Raw genomic sequence first — 25,582 nt, 5'->3', positions numbered from 1 at the left:
ACAAGTTGTTTCACCCACAGGATGAGTGTATTGGCGGTACGGCTGCATAATAGATGGATTTACTTATTACACCACTTTGCCCACATAAACACACGTTGTCAGAAGCCACGTGTCCCGAGCAGGGTCACGGCGAGCCGGAACCTCACCTGGCAACACAGGGCGCAAGTCTGGGGAGGGGGGACACACCCAGGACGGGATGCCAGTCTGCCACAGGGCACCCCAGACCCACCAGCAAGCAGAACCCAGCCAAGCCCCATTGCGCCACTGCTCCCCTCCTCACTTTGCTCAGGCAGATTAATTGATCAGTTTACTGATTTTAGTCACTGATGTAATAGTGCTAGTTCACATAACACATACTTACAGTACTTTGTCGTGTCTGAATCCCCACCGAATCATCACACGATTGACACGTTTCTCGGGCCACCACAAATTCTGCCGACAAATCTGGCTCAGGGTGTCGTGTAAAACTGGGAATTTACGTTCTTAAACTGTTTATAAACAGATTACAAATGAGTGTGATCATCCAACAATGTTTTGTTGGTGTTGGTTAAAGTTGGCCTTTAACCAACACCAACAAAAATGGGCAGCATGGTGGCACAATCAGTAGGGCTGCTATCTCACAGCTGCTGGGTGGTGCAAGAGGATGTGCGTTCGACCCCTGCTCAGTCTCTGTGGAGTCTGCATTTTTTCCCTGTGTCTGTGTGGGTTTCCGCTAGGTGCTCTGGTTTCCTCCCACACTCCAAAGACATGCTGTTCAGGTGTGAGTGACACAGAGAGAGTGTGCTCCCTGATGTATTGATGAGTGTCCCATTGTGAAGTAATGTATGTAGCAATGGAAGTCACCGCGGTGAATAAGGTGTGTGGGCTAACAATGTTACATAGTATCCATTGTAAGTTACTTTGGAGAAAAGCATCTGCTAAGTGAGTAAATGTAAAGTGGTGTAAGAGATGAAAGTCACATTTAGACAGTCCATTGTTATGTTAACAGTTTCACTGTTGAATGGCTCCACTACATTTCAAAAACACTTTGTCCATATAACCAATATAAAATTTTTGCTTGAATGTAGTTGGAGCCGCCCTTGAATAAATTTCCTCCCCTCCAGAATGAAACTCTTGTTCCACTGAGCAGAATCATGCTTCTCTAGTCAAAGATTAAATACAGTATATGTGCTTTGTGGAGATTTGACCATCAGGTTATTGATTATGGGGGTGCTGGGTGGGTGGAGGGAACTTCTCCCAGCAGCAACTTGCTTTGGTAGCCCTCGGTTTCCCGTAACGTGTAGAAGGACAGAGGCCAACAGAACAAAACAGGGAAAGGGTTGGAATGACTCCACGCCCATGTCTGTCTTACGGGGGCATGCTGGGAGATCAGGAACATGGGGCCAAGACAAACGCGCCATTTAGAGGAACTCACGGAGTAGGAGTCCTTTCCACTCTTAATCGATGGGAGATGCGAGAACCCAGGGTGGAGAAACCCAGGGGTTGACGGATAGATACATAGTGTTGCGTCCCACTCCTTTCCAGTGTCCGCTCATCGTCCACCGAGTTTATGTAGAGCTGTTACAACCATGTGCCTTGCGTTCATAAAAATGTTTACCATTTACTGCGGAATACACACAGCATGGCGGGGAGGGGTCAGGGCAGATAGCACTACACATTGTACACCACAGCCTTCCACCATGACATCAGCTTCCGCTTGCGCTTCATGCCAAGTTTCATGCTTCTGCATGTGAGAGCATGCCTAAATAACTAAATGAAGTTCGAAACTGTGTATGTGCATCCCAGTTATCACAGTAAGTACAGTATCGCAGCATGAGTCACTCTACTAACACTGCACGTGGGACTTGAGAGCTTATAAATCTGGTGCATTTCATCCAGTTTAAAAAGCGAGTGTATAATGTATGGTAGGTATGCTTGCTCAAATGAAACGTAGTTCTAAGTATGTACCTGGTGTATGCAGGATGGAAGTCAGCGCCATAGAGTCAAATTCAACTTGTAATAACCACTCAAAAACACACTGTCTGAAGCTGTTTGTCCCAAGTGGGGTCGCAGCAAGCCAGAGCCTAGGCTGGCAGCACAGTGCGCAAGGCTGGAGGGGACACACCCAGGGCAGGACGCCAGTCCATTGCAAGGCACCCCAAGCAGGATTCGAAGGTCAGACCCACTGGAGAGTGGGCCCTAGACAAGCCCGCTGTGCCACTGCACCCGGCCCCCCACACTCAAAAACCACTCGCTCAACTGGTTCCGTGGTAAGGAAGGGTACAGAACTGATTTACCATTGCCGTCTTCCATACCCTCTTGCTAAGGATTGCGAACACGGCCAAAACATGCAAACTCTGCACGCCCTAAGACAGATCTGAACCGACGCTACGGCACCGTGAGGTGTTTATATATGTTCTATATGTTTATATATGTTAAATATGTTCTATGTTTTTATATATATATATATATATATATATATATATATATATATATTATTCACAGACAGGGGGGCGCGATTGCGCAGTGGGTTAGACCAGGTGCTGCTCTCCAGTGGGTCTGGGGTTCAAGTCCCACTTGGGGTGCCTTGCGATGGACTGGCGTCCCGTCCTGGTGTGTCCCCTCACCCTCCGGCCTTACGCCCTGTGTTGCCGGGTAGGCTCCGGCTCCCTGTGACCCTATATGGGACAAGCGGCTCGGGGGGGAGAAAATTCATAGACAGAATGTGTGTGCACTAGTTCCATAAAGGTATACTTTTAAAGCATATTCACAGCCTTTAACCTGACAGAAGAAGACAGACAGCAAAGGCCAAGAGCAGTGAATTCCCAGAGAAGACACATTCAGAAGGAATTGGTCAGGAAAAGTCCCCGAAGGTCAGGGCAAGATGTTTCCAGTGAAACAAGAGCAAATTGAATCTGACAAAGAGTGGATTATTTAAAGGAGTATGTCAGGGACTTGTTAGGGTTAGGGTGCTAACAGGACCGTGGGGGATGGGCGGGTGCGAGGGATGAGGTGTGGGGAGAACTCCGGGGGGAACGGAAGGATTATTACACTGCAGCTTATTCGGTGGAACACGGGGAGATGGGGAGAGCCTCGGAGGGGACCTGCTGCGGACGAAGCGAGTTCACACAAGCCGAGGCTTTTCTCCATCGATCCCGAACCCGCATGTCGGGAACGTGACACCAAACCCTAGGAAGAGGGAATGCTGCTCCTGTGACATAAGGCTCCAAAATGACAAGTTTTCTTTAAAAAAAATAAATAAATAAATAATGGAGGGAGGGGGAAAAAAAAAACACATTCCACCAGCTTGGAGTCCATCATGCATGGACACGCACTCACGGACACGCGCGCACACATACACACGCAAAATTGCTCTGCTGCTTAGCCAACAGTTTAATGACTTACAGTTCTGCCCGTTTATCCGGCAGAATAGCAGATCAAGGTCAGCGCTTTGCTCAAGGCTACCAGGAGGGGACCCTTCTCGCGACAGTTACCGATGCGTCCCCCCTTAGCACCACCCCACCTGTCGCTCCCAAAACATAGAGGGAGGCCCCATATAACGAGGGAGCAAGTAAAGCCACGACGCACTTGAGCAACACGGGTGCGTGTGCACTTTGTCCCACTAAGGAGCACCGGGCCCTGTTTTTCTGGGCCCGACCGCGGGTGTTGCCGGGGGTCTGCGTTCGGGTCCCACGGTTCACGCTGACTCATCACAGCAGCTCTCCCGCTGTTCTCGCGCACACCCACCTTGGCACTGTTTACACAGATGGTGCCGAGTTCCATTATTTTTCCGAGGGGCGTGGGGCCAGCAAGGAAGGCGTCCACCTCGAGAGGAACGGTAGTTTATGATCGCGGCAAAGAACGACGCAACACGAAAGCTGAATTCCGTCCACCCCGTCCGCTACTCCGCGCTACGCATCTCCCAGCCATCCACGCAGGACCATGTGCAGAGGAATCAGTCCCGCGTTCTGCTGCGGTCTCATCTATCAAAGTGAAATGGAATTTAACGCGCCGATCCCTTAGTTTTCCGCAGCCGGACGGAGATCAGCCTGGCACGTTTACAGATGACACAAAAAGGTCCAAAGATCCAGCCGCGACCTCCTTTCCGTGCGGCACCAGACCCGACGTCCCTGATCCGCAGCACCCGGCGCACCTACACCCTACGTCTCACGCCCACACGCGCTCCGATAGCTCGATCGCGCCGAGGCACCTCGTTGAAGCGGCCGCGCTAGTACGCGTCACAGTGACGCGCGGTTAGCGCACATCTGTTTTCAAGCCGCGACCCAAGCCCCTGAGCACGGCTCAGCTGGAACGGGCGAGTCTCCGTGTAAGCCCCATGCAGTAAAACTTAAAGTTTGCCTGACAGAACGCAGAGAGTGCATCTGGTAGGAAATGTTGCTTCCTTTGATTTCCCCTTCCTCGTCTCCATCCATCCACATCTTGCTTTTTATTCACCCGCTGTCATCCTCCCTGAATCTCAGCCCCCAGCTATCCATCCATCGATCCATATTTACGCGCCCACCTGCGACAGCCCCTCCGCGGCTGTCGCACGGTTCTGCACGTTTCTTCCGGGCCCGTGTTACGCTCACCTCCTCGCGGAGATGAACGGCTGGAGGGGCCCTCAATCTGCAGGGCTTCCAGTGACCTAATGTCTGCTGAGGGCTTTGTGTTGGGGAGGGGGTGAAATCCCAGAAGACCACGCACACAAAAGACAAGCTGGAGACGTACGGGCCCGAGAGGCCTACGCACCCAAATGCGTCACATTCGGCTGTGGTAACGTTTCAGCACGTTTATGCCCCCCCCCCCCCCCAACCCTCCCGTTCAGTCGCCTGTTCCTCTTGGCATTACTGAAAAGAAGAAAAGAAGGCAGCAGCTTTGTTATGAGCAGGGCGGCGGGTGCACCAGTGGGATCAGCGCGGGCCCATTGTGCGCGTCTGCCAGAGAGCGACGCGGACCTGAATGGCAGAGCCGAGGGCATTGTGGGAACGCCGGGCTCACGGACGTAGAGGACGCACGTATAGAGTTTCACACGAGCATCGTGCTGGTCTTTCCTCCTTTTCCATTTTTATCCTCAGAGAGACACACGCGCACACACACCTTGAGAAGCACACTTAAAGACGGATGCAAAGTCACGTACAATGATCATCGCGCCAGGTGCACAGCTGGTTTGTGCTCCTCCACCTCTGGCCTTCAAACACGGGTGCGAAAGACGCGAAGCGCCGAGAGGCGCGTGGATGACGAAGGTGTTCGGCACGGTTTCACGCCCTTTTCCATACATGTATTATTTGTTCACTTCACTTATGCTTTTCTTCATGGCACCTTATAATAATACGTTGTTATGGTCATCTAACACTTTTCTCCAGAGAGATTGGCAAAGTTAACCGACCTACAACTATTAACCCATTTATCCAGCTGGGCAATTTTACTGGAGCAATTTAGGGTAGAGGGGGGCACAGTGGTGCAGTGGGATGGACCGGGTCCTGCTCTCCGGTGGGTCTGGGATTCGAGTCCCGCTTGGGGTGCCTTGCAATGGACTGGCGTCCCATCCTGGGTGTGCCCTCTGGGTTAGGCTCCGGCTCCCCGCGACCCCGTATGGGACAAGCGGTTCAGACAATGTGTGTGTAAATTCAGGGTAAGTTCCTTGTTCAAGGGTAGTACAGCAGTAGGTGGGATTTAAACCAACAACCTTTGGATCCATAAGCAGCAGTGCTAACTTACACTATTAGCCACCCCTAATGTGTAGACAAAGCTATTTGCAGTTTGTAAACTAAGCTATTTACAGTAGTTTACCTATTTACACAGCTGCAGCATTTTCACAATGCAAGGCTGGTACTACAGTATTCGAACCCGGGTTTTCTGATTGCAAACTGCAAAACTATCATGCTGTCCCTGCATGGCATTTATTTAATCTAATTCCCTCTATTCTGTTTGCTTGTCTTTTTATTTTGGAGCAGGTTAGAACAGTTTCCCTCTCCCATAAGACCATACAGCATACGAGAAGCCCGGTATCCAGGCCACACATCCAGAGGAGGGATGATCGATGCCTTCAGAGCCCTTCTGACACAGACCGACACGGAGAGTGTCAGGGCCCTGTCCTGGAATAGCTCTGCTGACCTGCGGTGGTCCTGCTACATCTGCTGGGGAAGTCCACAGGAGGAGGGAATGGGGTGGGGTGTTCAGAGGAGCTGTTGATTCACAGATGAACAGGGGTTGCAGGCTTTTAGTCACCGGGACAGATTTAGAGCATTCCAGGTGGGGTTATCAGGCTGACCCTGCCGGCAGCGGGGGTTGGCTGGCCTGGATAGACGGCCTCCTCTCGCTTTATCAGGATGACAGACGACTCCCCTCCACCCCTCCCCGTGGCCACACAGCAGCTCCGTCCGCTCAGTTCATCCGCTCGTGAAAGCATCCGACAGGTACCCGCTCACATCATACGTTGCGCACATAAACAAACTCGGACAACATTCCGAAGACGCCAGCGATAGTCTTAGAGGCTGAACGCGATGCTGACGCGATCGTGTCCCGTTCCCTTAATTGGGCTGACGACAGGTGTGCTAAGTGCAGTCGCGGCCCCGGATGCCGCAGGGCGAAATACCCAGACACAGTACACATTACTGCATAGACTGGGGGCGAGGGCGACCGAAGGGCGTTTTCACCTCCAAATATGCGCAGACGCCTGTGTCGAGGGGGCGGCCCCAGTCCCGAGGCCCCGCCGCACTCATCTTCATCATCGCAGTCACCGCTTTCCAAGCCCTCTTCTCCCCAACGGACCTCACGGCCCCGTTCCGCCGCTCCTCGTCCCGACTGCGCCTGCCACCGTCTCTCGGGCGCCGTGACTAGGTGCAGCAGCTGAGGACAACGATGAAAGAGGAGGGACGGGGGTAGAGGAAGAAAAGGCAGAGCAGGAGGGTGAGGGAGAACAACAGGAAGAGAAAGGAGAAGCTTAGATGTGGCGTTTTGGCAGAGTGAGCGTAGATTACCGGAAAAGTTCAGGTTAATCATCTTTGCTCAAGGGCACGTGCTTAGGGTGCCTACTCGGAGTCAAACCGACAGCCTCGAGGTCACGGGTCTGGTTCCGCAACGAGCTGCCGTATATCTCCCTCTGACATTAGCATACCAGGGTGTGGGACTCACACTTTGAAAACCCCTGCGGCTGAAGTCTTCCAGCTCTAGTGATTAATGTTAAAAATAAATGATGATAGCAGACCATGTGGGGGGATGTTAAAGCCCCGGGCTGATCAGACCTCAGGGGGCAGGGCCTGCTAGATTCCTGCCCTAAAGCCACGCTCCCGGAGTCTTCCTTCCGAGCCGAGCCGAGCCGCGCCACGGCCGCGCAGGGAAGCCGGTCACACGCAATGCATTTTAATCGGGTGTCTGCAACGATCGCGGTTATTCACAGAGTCTGCAGAGTTTCCCAGCTGAAAACTACCCTGCCGTCCAATAAACACGTATAATTTCCTGGTTGAAGCAGAATGCCGAACGCTAAAAGCATCGTGTTGTTCTTGGCCCCAGCCTTGGCTTTGGGCAGATGTCTGTGAATAAGACGGATAAGCGAGGCAAAAAAACAAACACCCCCGGTGCCAACGGAGTACACGGTACCATAGAAGCAGCTGCACACAGACTCCGCCATTCCACAGACAGGTAAAATAGAAGTAAACGTTAAAAGGCCGAAGGGAAGGGTTTTTATTTGCAAAGGGGTTTAGACTGGGGAAGCCATCATTAATCCTCAAAGTCGGAGCTAATCGTAAACACAGCATCAAAACCATCTTGTCCAGAAGTGGACCAAAGGGTACCACGGTTCGTGTGTTTAAAACGTGGGTTTAAAGTGTCAGATGAAGGCATGAGGAATTATGGCAATAACTCCGAGAGGTGACAGCTGGAAATGCGTCTGCACCAGGGATGTTTACACGCGGTGACGGCTGGAGTTCATCATGCTGGAAGCCACCCTCCAACAAGTTCTCCCCAACTTCCCCACCGCGGTCGAGGTGGCCCGAACACCGGCGAGCGAACGTCCGCTTCCACCCGACATCCATTCCCGCGTTACAAACATTTCTGAGAAGACGGGAAAGTTGCAGAGGAACACGCCAAGAAACGGCCCCTCCAACTACGTCGCGCGCCGCGTCGTTCCTTCTTCCGGCACGTCGTCCCGTCCATTATTGCGCTCGCCATCTTTTTCCTCCTCGCTTCCACTTCCTTCCCCGTACATTTCGGCACGAGCACGGGTTGTTGTCGTCGTCTGCTTGTTTTCTAACGGAGAAAATTGAGTTCAGATGTGGCCCGCGCTGGGCAGCCACATTAGAGAACAAACGATATCCGTAAAACTGCCTCGGATCTAGAACTGGCGAGCTGCCGGGACTCGAGAGGGACAAAATTGAGGGAATACATAAATATACCTGCATTATTCAAACGATAAACAATCCTGTAAACTTCATGACTAATGTTTCATTTACAGCGATCTCAGGCTTTACGGGATACGGAATTTCCTCCGCGACTTAAGTAACCGCTATTGAAAGTCCCAGCGTGCCTGTTTGGACAACGAACAACACCCCAAGATCTACGCTCGACATCGTTTCACTTTGTTCTCGTGAAAGCACTTCGTCTTCCGACAGACTTCGCTTAAACCGCTGCGGCCGGAAATTCCGTAAGAGGCTTTTAGACGACGCAACCGGCAATTTGGGTTCGCTGTCGGATAAACGTTTATATTTCTGTTTATACGTAGGGAGCCAAAGATTTTGCCCGGAGTGAAATACCCCTGCAGAACTGCCCGTTTTTGATGGAACTCAGACTCGCCCGCGGTTTCGCTTTAAAGGGAATCGGAGGGCCGATTCGCGCGCGGACATTAACGAAAAAAAAATGGACCGAATGGAAACGGGGAAGGCGCAGGCCATGCTTCCAGCGTGATGCTAAACGGCGTTAGCGTAGCGGCAGGAAATCCATTAGAGGCCGCGCGAAGCAGGGAGCCGCACTTCGAACGGCGCCATCTGCTGGTTCCACCAAGTACACCCCGTACAACTGCCTTTCCATGGCTGAGTTCACGAATAAACAGGAGCCCCCTCCCTCCCTCAGGCTTCAGCGCAATGACAGATTGTGATTAATTTGGTAGCGATACACCAGAGCGGGCTTACTGGTGGTGCTTGGATTTTTTTTTTTCTTGTCTCCATTGCCTGGCATTGGAGAAAGACCACGGGTGGAGGCGTGTTCCGCAAACTGAGCAAACACCCATCGCAGCTGCAGTCGTAAAGGCAGCGCAAACCTCGCAACCGGACGACTTCTTTAAAAACGAAGCAGAAGAGACGGTGACACATCTGTTCGTCGAGGAGATGGGCCAGCACCTCACGGGGGGGGGAGGGTGGGGGCACCTGCACCCGTGTCTCAAAGCTATTTCCACTGACCCTTCGCTCACTGTACTGTGGCGGCAGGGCACAACACGCAGCGGCACACCAAGCACACTGCAGGAGTAGGGGGAATAAAAAAAAAACCTCAGCTATCCAGTCCGGGAATTCGGGACGATAAAACACAAAATGGAAAGGAAGAGGAAGAAACAGTGAAATAAATAACTCGGGCTGGATGACAAAGGAAGCAGCAGTTTTCATTGCTTAACAATGCAGCTGCGAACGCAAAAAAAAGCCAGACGGCAGCAGGAGGGCAATCGAGACCGAGACCTCGCGAGACGGTGTGGCAGAGCGCAAGGCGGCAGGTTCTGTTAATGTTAGCGCTTAAGCGGTAGAAGCCATGCGGAGGAAAGGCGTGTGGTGGAGCCGTCCTCAAAGCGCCAAAGAGGCCCGCCGAGCGCATGGCACTTAACAGCACCGCTGACAGCCAACCTCTCGGGGCTGTGCGGTCTCCCTCCGCCAACGTGACCGGGGCACTGCGCGATCAGATGTGGATGGTGGCGAGCCCAGTAGAACGTGTGCAAATGTGGAAAAGCGATCGCGCCGCCGTGACGTTTTGCCCCGGAGAAGGGTGGGTAAGATGACACAGCGGCCTCTCGGGCCTTAGGCCTGTCGCTCGGGCCCTGCCGCGTCAGCGCATCGACCCCTCGTCGAGCTCTAAAGCAGAATCGAGTGACAGCGCCACCGCGAGGCTCCTCCGCCTGATCCTCACGCCACCGAAACAACGGGCGCATGTGATCCTGGGACACAGCGCTGCTTGGAGGGGGCAGGGCAGCTCAGCGGGGGCCTCGCGAGGGAGCGCACGGGGACCCTGCCGACGGACTTGTGCAGACCGCCTCCGCAACACTCGGCCGCTACCAGTCGTCCACCGCAAATTCCTGGAAATTTCCAGAAAAAAGCCACAGCAAACGCAGAGAATCGAGCGGGTAGAAGCCTCAGTGTCTCGGCTTAAAGTCGAACAGGAATCATTCGTGATGCGCGCATTACCCTGCAGCTCTAGCGGCCGTTGTGCCGTTTGCTGCGCCGTGCCGTGTCGTGGTCGTTCTCCTGCGTTACGCACAGCGACCCACCGTGCCTCGCTGCTGGCGGCTGCGAGCTCTCTCGTCTCCCCGTTACAATTCTTCAGCATCTCTTTAATGAGTGCGTTTAAATGCGTTTCAGCAGAGTCAGGGGTCACATTGCGCGCGCACACACGCACACACACACACACACACACGGGCAGCCAGTCTGCAAGCGCTGCCTGAGCAGCAGCTGTGTGATATAAACAGTGGACGGGGCTCTCGGTGGGCTGTTATGATTATTGGGAATACCTGAGGAAAAGTACGAGAAATTAGCCGCATTTTCGCCGAATGACTCACGGAAAGTTCTGGAGCGGGCTCCACTGGAGAGAACCGCCCTCGAGCTCCTTGGGCCCTGGGATGGGCGCCGCACGGCCTCTGCTGAACACGGGGGTATGACGGTGGGTGGAGGTTTCAGGCTAATTTTAACGTGTTCATTTTATCACTTTAGCCTTCGCCTTTACCTCCATCCGAAATCACGCGATTGTTTTTTTTGTACTTTGGTCCACACAGTTATTGGAAAGTTTTTTTCCCTCGTTATTTTTAATCAGCCCAGTAACTAAATTATTGGTCATAATAATCCCGATAACAGACACGCCCACAGAATCATTCGCGTATCTTGTAGACAAATGCTCCGTGCTGTAGGAGAATACGGTTTGTTCTTTTAATGAAAACGGCATTATGCTTTCACGTGTCTGTATCTGGGTGTTCGTGTGTGTGAATGCGGCCGTTTGTTGCCGTTTTGCAGCGTTACAGCTAAAAACTCCCCCCGTTGCTTTGCCACCAATGGTTCCCAAATCAGATTAGGGGTGCAGACAAGTCGAGCTTGTTTGCTGCTATTCCTGTTGACACGTTATCCCCGAGGTTCTCACAGTCATGTGGTGCAGCTGACTGGGCGCAGAGCCGCCGCCCGGCGTCACCAGACCATCGCCGTGGTCTCATGATCACACACCTATTGGGAACGGGCACTGGGCTCTGCAACACAGCATGGGTAATCCCAGCGAACACGCGTACATTTGTGCAGTACAGTAAAGAGTACAGACACCCCTCTACTTACGTAAATTTGACTCTCGTAAATCCGGATTTACGTAAAAAAAATTCCCGGCATACACGCTATTTACGGATAGCGCTTTTACTTTACGCAAAACACCTGAAATACGTTAAGCGCAAGTCAGAGCAGCCAGACAAGGCGGGAAGCTGCATCTCCCCAGTTCCCGCGTGTTTTGAGCCATGAACGCATCTCCTTTCCTTAGTGTACTGCTTTTTTTCCCATATTTTTTTTTTTTTTACCCTTTTCATTATTCACAATGCCTGGTGGTAAATGTGCACTTGAAGGAGGACGAGAAGCGTCCCGCAAGCGTACAGCAACCGATTTGGAGATGAAATTGAAAATAATAAGGAAATATGAATGTGGACAAAGATTATGGTCTATAGCACGGGAACCAAGTTTAGCTGTATCGACTGTGAATACGATAGTTAAGGATGCTGCACGTATAAAGGAGCATGTGAAAGGAACAGCTGGCATGAAAACAACAATATGACAGGCATCTAATACAGGTGACATTTACTATAGAATTATATTGTGTAATGTTTTATACCTGTGTGTACAACAAATGCCTAGGTAGAGTAGAGTACAGTAGGGTAGGGTAGGGTTAGGGTGGGTTAGGGTAGGGTAGAGTAGGGTAGGGAAGGGTAGGGTCAGGTAGGGTAGAGTAGGGTTAGGGTAGAGTAAAGTAGGGTAGGGTAGGGTTTGGGTAGGGTAGGGTAGCGTAGGGGAGGGTTAGGGAAGGGTTAGGTAGGGTAGACTAGAGTAGGGTAGCCTTTGTTAAATGGTGGGGGAGGAGGGGAATCTGACATGCGTAACTTTTGACTTGAAGTTGAAGAACAGTCTATTTGCGTAAATCAAGGGGTGTCTGTACAGAGTACCATAAAACACACAGAGTAATTATTTTCACAGTAATTATCATATAGTTGATTTGATTGATTTTTCTTTTAATCTGTACATGTAAAAGAAACCAGCAGCTGTTTGGTGAAACCAGTCAACTCTCATTACGCTTCTGATGCGACAATACAAAAATTTGTCCTGTTTGGGAACTCGATATAGCATCTGTTATTATAATAACATTATTACTGTTCTCGTTCACCATTATTTAGCTAATGTCTTTGTCCACATACCTGTTGGGTTGGTGCACTAAGCAACTTGCGATGATTTACCCCTTTAAACAGGTCGGTAATTTTTATTGCGGCAATTCAGCGTATAAACCCTTTGCTCCTGGGTACCGCAGTGGGAGTGGGGCTTTGAACTCAGGGACTTTGACTGCAAGCTGACAGCTCTACCCACTCCCTGGGCCCCTCCACTGATCCCTCAGTCTCTGCTGAAGAAGACCGATGTTCGTGGTGCTACCTGCTGCCCATAGATACAAACAGGGAAACAGAGAGGAAGCAATGGGGGGGGGGGGGGGGGAGCACAGGAGGAGAGAAATGCCACATAACCCTGTGGGAAGGTCCACCGATGATGACCGAGAGAGGCAGGAAGCAGGAAGTGCGACCCCCGACCCGGCGTGGGGCTCATGTTTCGCTCTGGACTGACTGACGGCTAACACAGGCCCACAACACTGAGATTCAGCCTGGGAAAGCGCAGCTTGAGAAACTCAAGCTGCCACAGCTTTATTGACTCAGCGAGGAGGAATGGAGTGGACTGTGGCGATACGGCACTCCGGAGAAATAAGCGCAGGCCATAAAAGCAGCGTGCGTGGCACCCGCCCTCTCTGCTGTGTCGGCTGACACCGTGATCTATGGAGAAAGGAGGACCGGGCCCATCCCACACCCCCCGGTTCAGCATTCCTCAAATAGTTCATTAGTCTTCTCAGTGCTGTAATTACCACTGCTGTCGCTGCTCCGTTCCATCCTTTTACCTTATTTTAAATGTTTTTAAAATTGCTTAAGTCACAAAGGAGGAGGTCGAGCTGGAGTCCAAGTGACGCGTGGAGCAAGGACTCCGGGCTATGGGCCTAGCGTCACTGATAGATCGCACCATCCAGCCTGAGAACATGTGGCAGGGGTCGTGCGATGCTGCAGAAGACGACGGGGTGCAGCGAACCGCACGGTTGGTGGTACGACCGAACCCCGGCCCCGAAGACCCGAAGGGATCGCTGCGTAGGACTGGTGGAGCGGCTGTTTTCCGTCATCGGTCCGTGAGGTTTTTATAAGCTCAACGTGCTAAATCCTGCGGATATGGTGGAAGCGAATGGGTGTGGGTTTTGGCGCGTATGGTTGTGTAGGGGTGTGGGGAGGCCTCGAGGCCAGGATGACCTCAGTTCTACCCTGAAGCCAGGGGACAGCGGGGGAGCAAATCATTAGCAGTGGTCCTAATTGGGAGGAAGAGGGCTTTCGCATGCCCGTCTGACCCCCCCGACCCCCACGAGGGCAGAACAGCAGGATGGGAGGAGGATGAAGCGAACACACTGATGGATAAATCGCATGGGGGGGTTCAGATTCAGAGATCTACGATACACAGTGAGGATGATGAGGACGGTCAGGAAGAAGAAGGTGTAATGCAGAAAACTCTGGGGGTAAAACCAAGAAGCTGTCGCTGGACGTCAGCCAAACACAGACACACAAGTCCCGTCCATCCCACCCCCAGCACCCCCCACTTCACTAGAGGGGGCAGTATGGCTTTTATACGAGGTGTCAGACTGCATTTGGATAAGCATCATGACCGTGATCCGAAGACTAAAAAAACCAGCTGCGTGTCCCCCTTCCTATAACTGAGACCCCAATCCAGGACAAACACACACACACACACACCCAGCTACTCGTGCAGAGAAACACATAAAAACGCTCTAAAAGGTTCATTCGGGAACTAATCAATTGCTTATTTTAACGATTTTCCACGGCATTTTAAAAAGCATCTGAGCCAGATATAGTGCGTATTTCGAAAGTTTCTCAGAATTTCAGGTTTAACAAAGGCGACGTAGCAAAGCGGAGCGGGGAGTTTATCAGGGAAGTGCAGCGCTCTCCTGCAGAGAGACACGCCGAAGGTGGACATGGTCGACAAGTGAGTTTACCACGTCCCTGGGGAGAGGACAGAGCAAATCCAACATGTTCTCTCATATAAAACTGCGGGCCCTGCACATGCAATTCATGGTAAAACTTTCCGAGCTGAATTCCCGCCATACCTGCAAGGTTTCCCCGGGGTCCTGGCTCTAATTAGGGCATGGAGATGCAAGGAATGCCTGGGCTTTGTCACGAATCACCAGGCGGAGGGAACTCTGAGAGCAAATAAGGGACGACGGCCGTCGGGAGAGGAGACGGGGAGTGACAAATGGAGGAGTAAGGAGAGAAAAGAGTCATTCCCGCGAAAGATAGAGGAACAGAAGGGGTGGCAGCCAAGGGAGGTGGCGGGGATTTGAAATAGAGCGCAACCCAAATTGGCTTTGGAGGGCATTGAGGACGGGAGGCTGCATTCAGAGGGAGGGATGGAAACAGCAGTTCTCACGCACACCTCCAGCTGAAGGTTGACTTCCAGAGACCGTCGCCGTGAGCGAGAAGCATCGACAGGGCGCAAGTCTTGGCTTCCTGTTTGCAGCGCGAGCGATGGCGGAAGAGAGAGGGAGGACACCGCGGCGCTACACAAGCACACCTTTATTGCCTCTCCCTCTTGACAAATTCTTTCGGACCCTCAGGAGCCTTGCAAGGACAGCAAGCGGAACGAAGAGATCGGGGCGCAATCCATCACGGGTCTCTATCGCGGTAACACCCCGAGCACCTCTCACCGCGATAATTCCCTTCGGCTCCGTAACTCCACGCTCGTGGTTCTACGGGCTGCGGTCAAGCCGCAAACCCCCCTACGAACTCCCGAGGCTGGAGAGGTACCTTGAGCGCAGTCACGCTCCCTGCGTATCCCAGCCGCTGAGAGTCGCGGCTCCCCTGCGCTCCACCTGCACCGAGGCCGTTCCAGGGTATTTATTACCGCCGGGAACAGGCCTCTTTTGTTAATACGGTAGGGAGAGGGCCACGCGCTTATATTCTCCTCTAGTCCGTGGCCCAAATAAATGATTTCACTCGCAAGCTGGACCAGAACTCCTGGGAGCGAAGTGCTTCATGTCCAAATACATCAAATAACATAAATAAAAGATATATTTTCAGCTCATTTGCAGAGCGCCGCTCTCTCTCGGCTCGCTTGCGGCCGTGCATTACCTCAGCGGCGCGAGGTGCGAGGACGTCATGTCTTAGGAGCGGAGGCTCCCTGGGATTCGTTTCTTTCCCATTTCGTAAACCTTTCTGAATGAAGCGAAAAGCTCCTCTGATCCAGAGCCAAGCTGACTCTGCTTCTTCGACAACCGCACCCATACTGGGAAAACGGAGGAAGCCAGAAGCAGCGCGCAGCTACGGAAGACCAAATCCCGCACATACGTCCTCCTAAAGCGAACGACAACACCGGCGATTTCGACAAAGGAGCGTAAACTTTGATCCGGGCCTAATTAGATCAGCAGCGTCTGCGCAACACAGTTGCTAGCAGCCTCTGGGGCGAAGGCCGCAAAGTCAAAGATCGGTCTGAGCGTTTGCCGTTTCTCCCTCCCTCGGTGCTCTGTATGTCCTGCCCCACATGGAGCCCCCCGCTGCCCTGGGGCCCCCCACGCTGCCGGGGTCTCGGTGCCCTACAAGGTTACTCTGTGCCGAGGCTTCAGTCAAAGGCAGGTTTGTACAGAGCAAGGGAAGGTAAGCTGATAGGGCACTTGACTGAAAAAGACCAAAATGCATTCATTGTGACTAGAGCTCCAGAGTCAAGAGCCAGTGACGGAGGGACGCAAGCGCAGGAGGACTCGGGAAGGTGCACCGAGAGGGATGGAAGAGGACTCGGCGCAGGAGGGATGGCGCCACATCGAGATTCCCAGACAAGGGATGAGTTTGTAGATTAGTTGCAAACAAAGAAGTCGCAAAGTGCAGCCAAGTGGTCACTGATCGCCTTGGGCACATTGAGAGGAACACAGTTGCTAACTGTGCTTCGTTGTCGGGACAGGCTGACCCTTGACCCCTCGAGAAAGATGCATCATTGTGCATTTGGCTGACTGGATCCTTTTCAAGCATCAGCAGTCGTCGTCGATTCACAGTAACGCTTCGAAACTCCAGGTGAGCCCTGGACCGACTTCTAGCTGTCATTCGGCCATTTGCGTCCTTAGACGAGCGAGGCTTACCACGGCAGGGCAGGGGGAACAGCAGCGAGGATCTCACAGAGCCAGAGCAAGCAGGGTAAACCATCTCAAACCTGCTCCTTCCAGTTGTTTGTTTGTCTGTTACCGCCATCGTTTGTTTCTCATCTCACCCTCGGTCTCTTCGGCTAACTGAGCAGGGCTCTCCGTCCTCCTCCGCCGTCTGCTCCCGCTCCTCCCGGGAGCCACGCGTGAGAACAAGGGCCCCTCTGTCCTCCTGCTCCGGCATGCTCTGATGAGACAGCCCACATGTCTGCGTGTTTATGGCGCATAAGCAAACAAACAAATTCTGGGGGACGAGGGGACCTTTGCCAGTGCGTGCCCAGCGGTGGTGGGGGTGGTGCTGGCTGGCAATCGGTCTCGCACAAAGAGGCCAGTCACCCTCCGGAGCACATAATCCACCAAGACCGCAGCGGTCCGGCTTGTCGGAGCACAGCCCACACGTTAAACACGACGGCACATGGAGACAAGCTTCCGACGGCACCGATCCGCCCGTCTCAGCGCTTGCGTGTGAGCGCGGGGGGGTCGCGCGGGACCATCGATCGGACTCTCGGCCCCGTGAGCCATCGGGGGTGTTCATGGGATAAAATGCGCAGTTAGTTGCGAGAAGGAACAAAATGCTCCGAATCTCTTGGTTCCTAATGCTTCTCGGCCGCACCGAGAGCTCAACCCACGTGAAGAGGTGCGCAGTCAGCGGGTAAGCCCCGCATCTCCCGAATGCGGACGGGTCGAGGTGCGGCACCGATAGGGAGCACCCCGTTCCGAGAGCTCGGCTTAGATCTCGCTCCCCTGTTTGTGCAGAAGAAGGGAATGGGGCTGTGATGCAGATGGAGAAGTCTGCGGAGCTCTGAATGGAGCTGGGGCTCAACGCGGCATCCCTCGGCCCCCATACAGCTCGGATTAAGCGGCGTCTCCTGCCACTCGATGCTCCAGGCCTTGGAAGTTCAACAGAACAAGCGTCGAAGATTTGTCTTAAAGGCAGATGGGCGGAGAGGAGGAGATAGTGTGAGACTATTAAGAGGCAGAACCTATCCCTTTATCCGTGAAAACATTTTCAGGAATAGCTTCTGATCTTTCCCTCTTGCTACCATGCCAGCACGTGACTCCGCCTCAGCCCACAGACGCGGCCAATCAGATACGTCTCGGTCAGATCCAACAGAGAAACGGACAGGACGAGCGAGCATCCTGTGAACCGGCGGGTAGGAATAAGAGCAAGCATTTTGTTCTTAGCCGATCCCGAACTGGGGCTCGGCACCCCAAAGCACCTGTAGGGTGTGCGCGTCGGCCATCGTGCAGTGAGTTTGTTGCCGTGACAACATCCCTACACTTTCAGAGGCACGTTTGAGTGGGACCCTGGGAAGGCCTCGTACAGTCAGTCCCCGGGTTACGAACATCTGACTTACATACAACCCGTAGTTACGAACCACCTCCCTTAAAGTGAGAAATTTGAGTTACATGCAATGATTCGGAATTACAAACGGGCGCTGCTTTGCAACGCGCATCAAAACATCGCGCGTCTGTAGCGGTTCATCGGCTCGTGGGCGCATGGGCACGAGGTAGGACAAAGACTTGGTTCTTTTCAGTCGGACCACGTTGCTGTTAACAGAGTCTCGTGTCTAACCGTATTTGGCTGTAATTATTTTTGTTTTTACCCTCATAACCACGGCACCGAAGCATAAATGTGAGTACATTTCTGAGATGTACGTCGCCTTGGAGAAAAGCGTCTGCTAAATGAATAAATGTGAATCTAAAAGGAAAACCATCACGACTGAAACTAAAGTGGAAATAATAAAGCGACCGGAAAAGGTGAAACGTCAACGAACGCCGGAAAAGCGTTAGGCTGCAGTCGGTCAACGATCGAGACAATTTTAAAGGACAAAGCAAAAATAATGGAGCATGTAAAAGGGCTCTGTCCTGATGCCTCTCTCTCTCCCTATTATAAATACTCGAGTAACATTTATTATTATTATCTCTTTCTGTCTCTCTCTATAATAAATACTGTATGGAGTTACATTTATTATTGTTATTATTATCATTACATTGTATTACTATTATTAATACTGTTTTATTATGTTAAAGATGCTTTAGTGTAGTTTAGATGTTTTGCGCCCTGTGTTGCCGGGTTAGGATTTGGTTCGCCACGACCCCACTCGGGACAAGCGGTTGTAGACATTGTGTGTGTTTTAGTGTATGCGGAGGTGTTTCTTTAATGTTTTTTATGCATAAAAAGGTACACTATACTAAGACAAACATTTCACTAACTGATGTTAGATACCCACCCACCCACACAGAGTCTGTCGCCGCTTGTCCCGAGGCAAACCGAAGCCTAACTCAGCAGCACAGGGCACGAGGCCGGAGAGGGAGGGGACACACCCAGGATGGGACACCAGTCCGTCGCAAGGCACCCCAAGCGGGACTCGAACCCCAGACCCGCCAGAGAGCGGGACCCAACCAAGCCTGCCGCGCCACCGCACCCCCTCGATATTAGATATCCACCATACCTAAATTTTCCGACTCGCATAAAAATCCGACTTAAAGACAGACTTAGGAACGGAGCTTGCTCGTAATCCGGGGACTGCTTGCATTTGGCTCTTCTGGCCCTCATGTCCAGCCAGTCTGTTTCCCCAGCACCACACCCAAAATACCGATCTCCTGCGCCTACACACCGGGGCCTCTGTGGCTGATATTTCAATTCAGTTCAACTTATTTTTAATAGCGCACTCTTCTCACACATTCACACACGGTGCTGAACAAACGACCAGAGGCATACTACAAATAAAAGGCATACAAGGTTATGCATGAAACGACTACAGTAACTTAACAATAGCTCCCTTAGCAGGGGGAGTGCACCGTGTTTGTTCACCATCTGGAAGTCTGCTTGGAGATATGCACGTTTGTGCGGCTATATATACGTGCATAAACATATCAATCTCCCTGTCCATATACATAAATAGCTGCGCATACAAGCAAAACACGTTGTCGTTACTGCTGTTTGTCCGTGATTCAAACCTCTTCCATCTGCTGCCTCTAAATCATTCTTGTCGCTATCGTTCTCTGCGGTTCGCCCTCCGACAGCCTATCTACGGTCGTCTGATCGACCGTCCCTCCGCTACCTGCCTTTGTACCCCACCTGGTTGATGTGCTTGAGTTTGTCAATGATCTGGCTCATGGTTGGCTCCAGGACTTTAATCTTGGACTCTGGATTGTGTGGCTGCGCCCGCCTCGAACCCGAAGACGGAAACCTAGGACACAGGAGCAAACAGAGAACGAGATGTCTTATGCTGATGTAGGAAAGGAAAAATGGAAGACAGGACAAATAAAAGCACTAAGAAATGTCAAAGCTGAGCAAAATGGAAGAAGACATGGAGGCAAAACAAGTACATTTCATCATAAAGCACTGAAGGACATTCATCCTGTGCCTTGCTGTTCATGACCATACATATCAGTTGGTAGACAGCTTCACATGACCTCAACTACTAGGGGAGGTCTAGTCTCCTCTACACTTCTCTCCACTATTACATGACCGCCACCTCGTGGTACCACAGTGAATAACACAGCAACCTGTTGTGGGAGGGCCCTCAGTCAGTAACATTACCTACATCCACATTTATTTCTTCAGCAGAGGCTTTTCTCCAAAGCGACTTCCAATGGACTCTATGTAGTGTTACCAGCTCACACACCTTATTCGCCGCGGTGACTTACACTGCTAGATACACTACTTACACTGGGTCACTCATCCACACATCAGCGGAACACAGTCTCTCTATCACTCGCACACTATGGGGTGAACCTGAACAACATGTCTTTGGACTGTGGGAGGAAACCAGAGCACCTGGAGGAAACCCACACAGACACAGGAAGAACATGCAAACTCCACACAGACCGAGCAGGGATCAAACCCACATCATCATGCACTACCCAGGCACTGTGAGACAGTAGCGCTACTCGCTGTGCCACCCAGTGTTGAATGATGGAGCAGGCGAAGTGTATTGCAGGCCCTTTACGAGACTAAGCAGAAACAGATACGAACGCAACCAACATATTCCTAGAAGCGTCCGCTGTCACTACAGAATGGAGCTGCCTTCATTCCGCATAACAGCACGTGTGCCCTCATTCTAACAGCAGTGGATAACGGCCGTGTCGAAATATTCTCCAGTCACAGCAGCACCGAACAGTGAACATTAGCTGTGTCCCACACAGTGGCTTAAAAAGCTCTTGTTCAGTTGTGGATGTGCGTTCCAGCTCAAAGTCAACATGTATAGTGGCAGTCAAAAGCTGAGCACTCTATCTTGAAAAACAGGCTTTCCTGGGCCAAAAAAACCCCTGAAACTTGACTGTTTTGCAGTGGAAGTTAGTATTATGGGCCAATAAGATCAAATTTGGAGAGGGTGAGTGTATAAGTGCTGCCTGTGTGGTTCCCAGCATGGAGGAGGCAGCATCATGGCATGGGGTAGCTTTGCTGGATACAGAGCTGGTGATGTTTCCATGCACTCTTTTCCAAGTCCATGGCAAACTCAACCAACAAGGCCATCATAGCTTCACATCTCATGCTCTTATGCCATTACAGCAGGGTTATAGCTAGCTGGACACGCTTTCATTCTTCAGCACAATACTGACCAGAAAAGCTCTGCGAAGTTTGGGGACAGCTGGTAGCATAGTGATTAGAGCAACTGCACCTGAACCCAAAGGCATGAATCCCACCTCCGGCTGTAGTTCCCTCAAGCAAGGTACTTACCCTAAAATTGCCCCAGTAAAATTACCCAGTTGTATAAATGAGTAAAGAATTGTAAGCACCTTAACACAGTAAGTTCTTTAAAAAAAAAAAAGCACCAGCTATAAATGAGTAAATGTAAATACGGACATGTGTCACTTCACGACAGGGATACGTTCTGAGAATTGCATTGTTAGGCGATTTCATTGTTGTGTGAACATCATAGTGTGTACTTATACAAACCTAGATTGTATAGCCTCAATCATAGCGTGTACTTGTACAAACTTAGATGGTATAGTCTTGATCATAAAGTATACTTATACACACCTAGATGGTATAGCCTCGATCATGGCGTGTACTTATACAAACCTAGATGGTATAGCCTCGATCATAGCACGTATTTATACAAACCTAGATGGTATAGCCTCGATGCCGTTAAGAGACGCAGTAAACACAAGAATTATGATGCTGCTGCCAGCATAACAAAGCATATTGTTTCACTATAAACTTTTTTAGAAGTCGAAAGAGTAGTGTAAAAAAAATTATAAAAAGTACAGTACAATAAATACATAAACCAGTAACGTGTTTATTGTCATTGTCAAATATTATTAGTATCCATTATTGTACGTGCTGTACTTTTATACGACTGGCAGCGCAGTAGGTTTGTTTACAGCAGCACCACCACGAGCACACGAGTAACACGTTGCGCTACGATGTTACGACAGCTATGACGTCACTAGTCAATAAAAATTTTTTCAGCTCCATTATAATCTTATGGGACCACCGTCGTATATGCGGCGAGTCATTAAGCGAAACGCTGTTAAGCAGCGCATGACTGTATAATATTGTGTATGAACAATTTGGTGAAGAAGGAATGAGAAAGACAGCTCAAACTAATGACCTGGAAATCATGCAATGATCAATGACAAAAAAACTAGTCTTCAGTAAGTCTACTCAACCTTTAAACTGCACATCGAGAGCCTGCCGGCCAGAAGCTGTAAGGACAGTAACCAACACCGCTGTGAACAGACCCTCTCTGATGATGAAGCCAAATAAAACATTCACTTTAATCCATTCGAAAGTAAAATCTAAATCGTCAACTGCATCTTTGCTGCAGCAAATCCAAAGCATAATGATGGCTGTTTTGGAGTATGCAGATGTTCTTCTTGGCCCCGCACCCAAAGTAAAAAATGCTATGTGGTGGGTCTGGGGTTCGAGTCCTGCTTGGGGTGCCTTGTGACGGACTGGCATCCCGTCCCGGGTGTGTCCCCTCCCCCTCCAGCCCTATGTCCTGCATTGCTGGGTTTGGCACCGGCTCACCACAACCCTGCTTGGGATAAGCGGCTTAATACAGTGTGTGTATTAATGATACCCAAAACAATTTGTGGATGTTGCCCTTTTAAGACAAAACAGAAAGATGAAAAAGCAAATTAGGCACAAAACCAACACACAGGAAGCTGCTGTCTCAACACAAAACGCCAGCACAGTGAGTAGTGCTGCTGTCTCATAGTGCCTGCGTGATGCAAGTGGACATGGGTTTGATCCCTGCCTAGTCTGTGCGGAGTTTGCATGTTCTGTCTGTGTGGGTTGCCTCTGGGTGCTCTGGTTTCCTCCCACAGTCCAAAGACATGCTGTTCAGGTTCACCCATAGTGTGTAAGTGACAGAGAGAGAGAGAGAGAGAGAGAGAGAGAGAGAGAGAGAGAGAGAGAGAGAGAGAGAGAGTGTGTGTGTGTGTGTTCCACTGATGTGTGGATGAGTGACCCAGTGTTAGTAGTGTATCTAGCAGTGTAAATCACCATGGTAAATAAGGCGTGTGGGCTGATAACACTACAGAGAGTTCATTAGACTTTCCCCAAGTCTCTCTACTGATCTTCATATGTTGGCAGCAGCTGGTCAGCCCAGTTTGGCAGCGACAGGCAGAGGAAAGCTGTCGATCATTTTCAACCCCACCCCATGTCTTGGATTCACCACCCCGTTGGTCACAATGCATCCACACGTATTCATATAAGCTCTATATAAATACCATTCTAAACTCGAGCTCTTAAAAATTCATTTTGCCCTTTTCACCATTTTGGCATGAACGTGCTTCCCTTACTGCAGCTCTTTGTCCTTTACCCTTTTCCATCCCCCCATCCTTCCAAGCCCGTTAATTAACCCTGGGGGCATCTCTGACCGCCCCACCCGAGACGCTTTTAATCACAGCAGTTCACTGACTTTCCTCAAGCAGCTGTCAGAGGAGAAGGAAAGAGAGAAGCGGGAGCAGTGAGGAGTGGTGAGGAGCAGTGGGCCGGGGAGATGCAGGGGATGTGAAATACAGCGCAGCCCAAATTGGGTTCCGAGGGCGATGGGGAGAGGAGGCCACAGTCAGAGGAAGGGATGGAAACGGCAATTATCCGTGCCGAGGGAAAGCTCCGGTGATGCGGACGTTCCTATTTTCACGCACACCTCCAGCTGAAGATTAACTTTCAGCGGCCGTCAGTGTGTATGAGAGAGAGCGACAGGACGTACGACTCACCTTCATGTTTACAGAGCTCAGAACTTCAGCAGGGCTTTCAGGTTTAAATGTCCAGTTCATGTTCTACCCACGCAATGCGTATGCAAAACCTTTTCACGTTGGTACACAGGCTAAAGTCTACATATAAAACTTAAGGAAAGATACAAATCAAAGAGATACAAACAGGTAATAAATACAAATCGACAGATTATAGAAATGTATTATCTATTTGTATCTATTAGCAATAGATAATAGATGCATATCTGGGACAGCTAGTAGCAGGATGGTTAGGGCTGTTCCCTTTAACCCCAAAGGTTGTAGGTTTGATCCCCACCTTTGGCTGTAGTACCCTAAGCAGTGTACTAACCCAAAAATTACTCCAGTAACATTACTCAACTGTATAAAGGGGTCAATAATGGTAGGTAGACTAACACTGTAAGTCACTTTGGAGAAAAGTGCTGAATAAATGTAAAATAGCCTCCACTTATTCAAATGTTTGGCAACTTGAAAAATTTATTTCAAGCAGAGCTGAAAGTAGCCTGAAGGCTGTTTAGACACTTATAACCTCCTACCTGCATAAAAAACCCAAAGAACACCGGGTGAGGGTTAGTTTCCTTTAGTGCGGCCACAGTTCACTTCCATCGACTCATTTTCAGATGGTTACGTGCCGAAGCTCATGAATATTATAAGCAGCAAAACGCACGGCTGAAATTGCCTAATAGAGACGCGCTCTTGCAGGTCTGCAAAATGAGAAAACTCACCGCTCCGTCACTTCCTGCCCATTCCAACAGAAGGAGTCGTTGAGGGCCACAGGTTCCCGGTCGCACAGGGCTTCCCCCAGGCCTCCGAAGAAGCCAACGAAGGTCTTGAGACTGGAGATGAAGTCCCTGGAAGAAAGACAGAGGAGGGCATATCGTTCGTATGGCGTGCGGCGAGAGCGAGGGAGGCAAGGATGGACAGAGCGAGTGGGAAACAGTGACGACGGACAGGGCAAAGGCGGCACGGACCGGAGGAGAAACGCGGGGCTTGAAGAGCAGGCCGGTCGTGCACAAAGGTCAGCTCGCTATGACCATGGGTCAGTGATCCAGAGGATCGCGACAAGCTTGAAAAACGAAACCGGCAAGGGAGGAGAGGAAGGTTGAGCTGATCTTTCACTGGCAGTAAGGTGAGCGATGCTTATTGCTCCTCGGAGCATCGTTTCATAAGAAGCCTTCGTTGCGCTGCCATATTTTAAATAAACATTTTTATTAAAATATACCAACAATAGATGCACGGTATTTTTCGGGGATAAAATGAAAGCCGAAAGAATTTAGAAGAAAGAAGAAGAGATAAGGCCGACCTAAATTCACGAAAAACTCAGCTCTTGCGTTTTTCTTCCTAACTGGCAATAAGCTGAAGGTTGTGAGACCTTTAAGTCACTTAGAGTTTGAATTAAAGTCCCCTTTATTGGCTCACGCTTGCATCATGATGCTGTTAATTTTTAAAACTGGTAGAAAGGATCAGGCCTGACGCTGGAAGGGTCGTAAAAGCCACGGGAGATTTTTGAACACCCCAAGCTACATCTCAAAGTCACAAGTGTGACACAGAAATTACCACAGGTCGGTGGGGAAACGCTAACGAAGCAGAGCTTGCGGCAGCGCTGCCGCCGACGTATCGCGCTGCTTCTTCAGCGTTCGGGAACACCACGGCTTCATCGGCGCGCCGAACCTGCGAGCCAACGCTGCGGACACCAGGA

The 25,582-nt window shown here is 50.9% G+C and overlaps 1 protein-coding gene across 1 annotated transcript in view; it reads right to left on the bottom strand.

Moving 5' to 3' along the window:
• LOC108928903 (glypican-3-like) overlaps positions 1–25,582 on the bottom strand; it is an 80,018-nt gene that overhangs the window by 6,000 nt on the left and 48,436 nt on the right. Inside the window, exons 5-7 of the mRNA XM_029257759.1 lie at positions 24,609–24,734; positions 19,772–19,883; positions 6,636–6,828 (exon numbers count right to left, since the gene is read on the bottom strand). Coding sequence (XP_029113592.1) covers positions 6,636–6,828; positions 19,772–19,883; positions 24,609–24,734 — 431 coding nt within the window. The remainder of the gene's footprint in view (positions 1–6,635; positions 6,829–19,771; positions 19,884–24,608; positions 24,735–25,582) is intronic.

Source organism: Scleropages formosus, chromosome 14, assembly GCF_900964775.1.
Source record: "Scleropages formosus chromosome 14, fSclFor1.1, whole genome shotgun sequence".
NCBI lineage: Eukaryota > Metazoa > Chordata > Actinopteri > Osteoglossiformes > Osteoglossidae > Scleropages > Scleropages formosus.
This window is presented reverse-complemented; position numbering and strand designations above follow the sequence as displayed.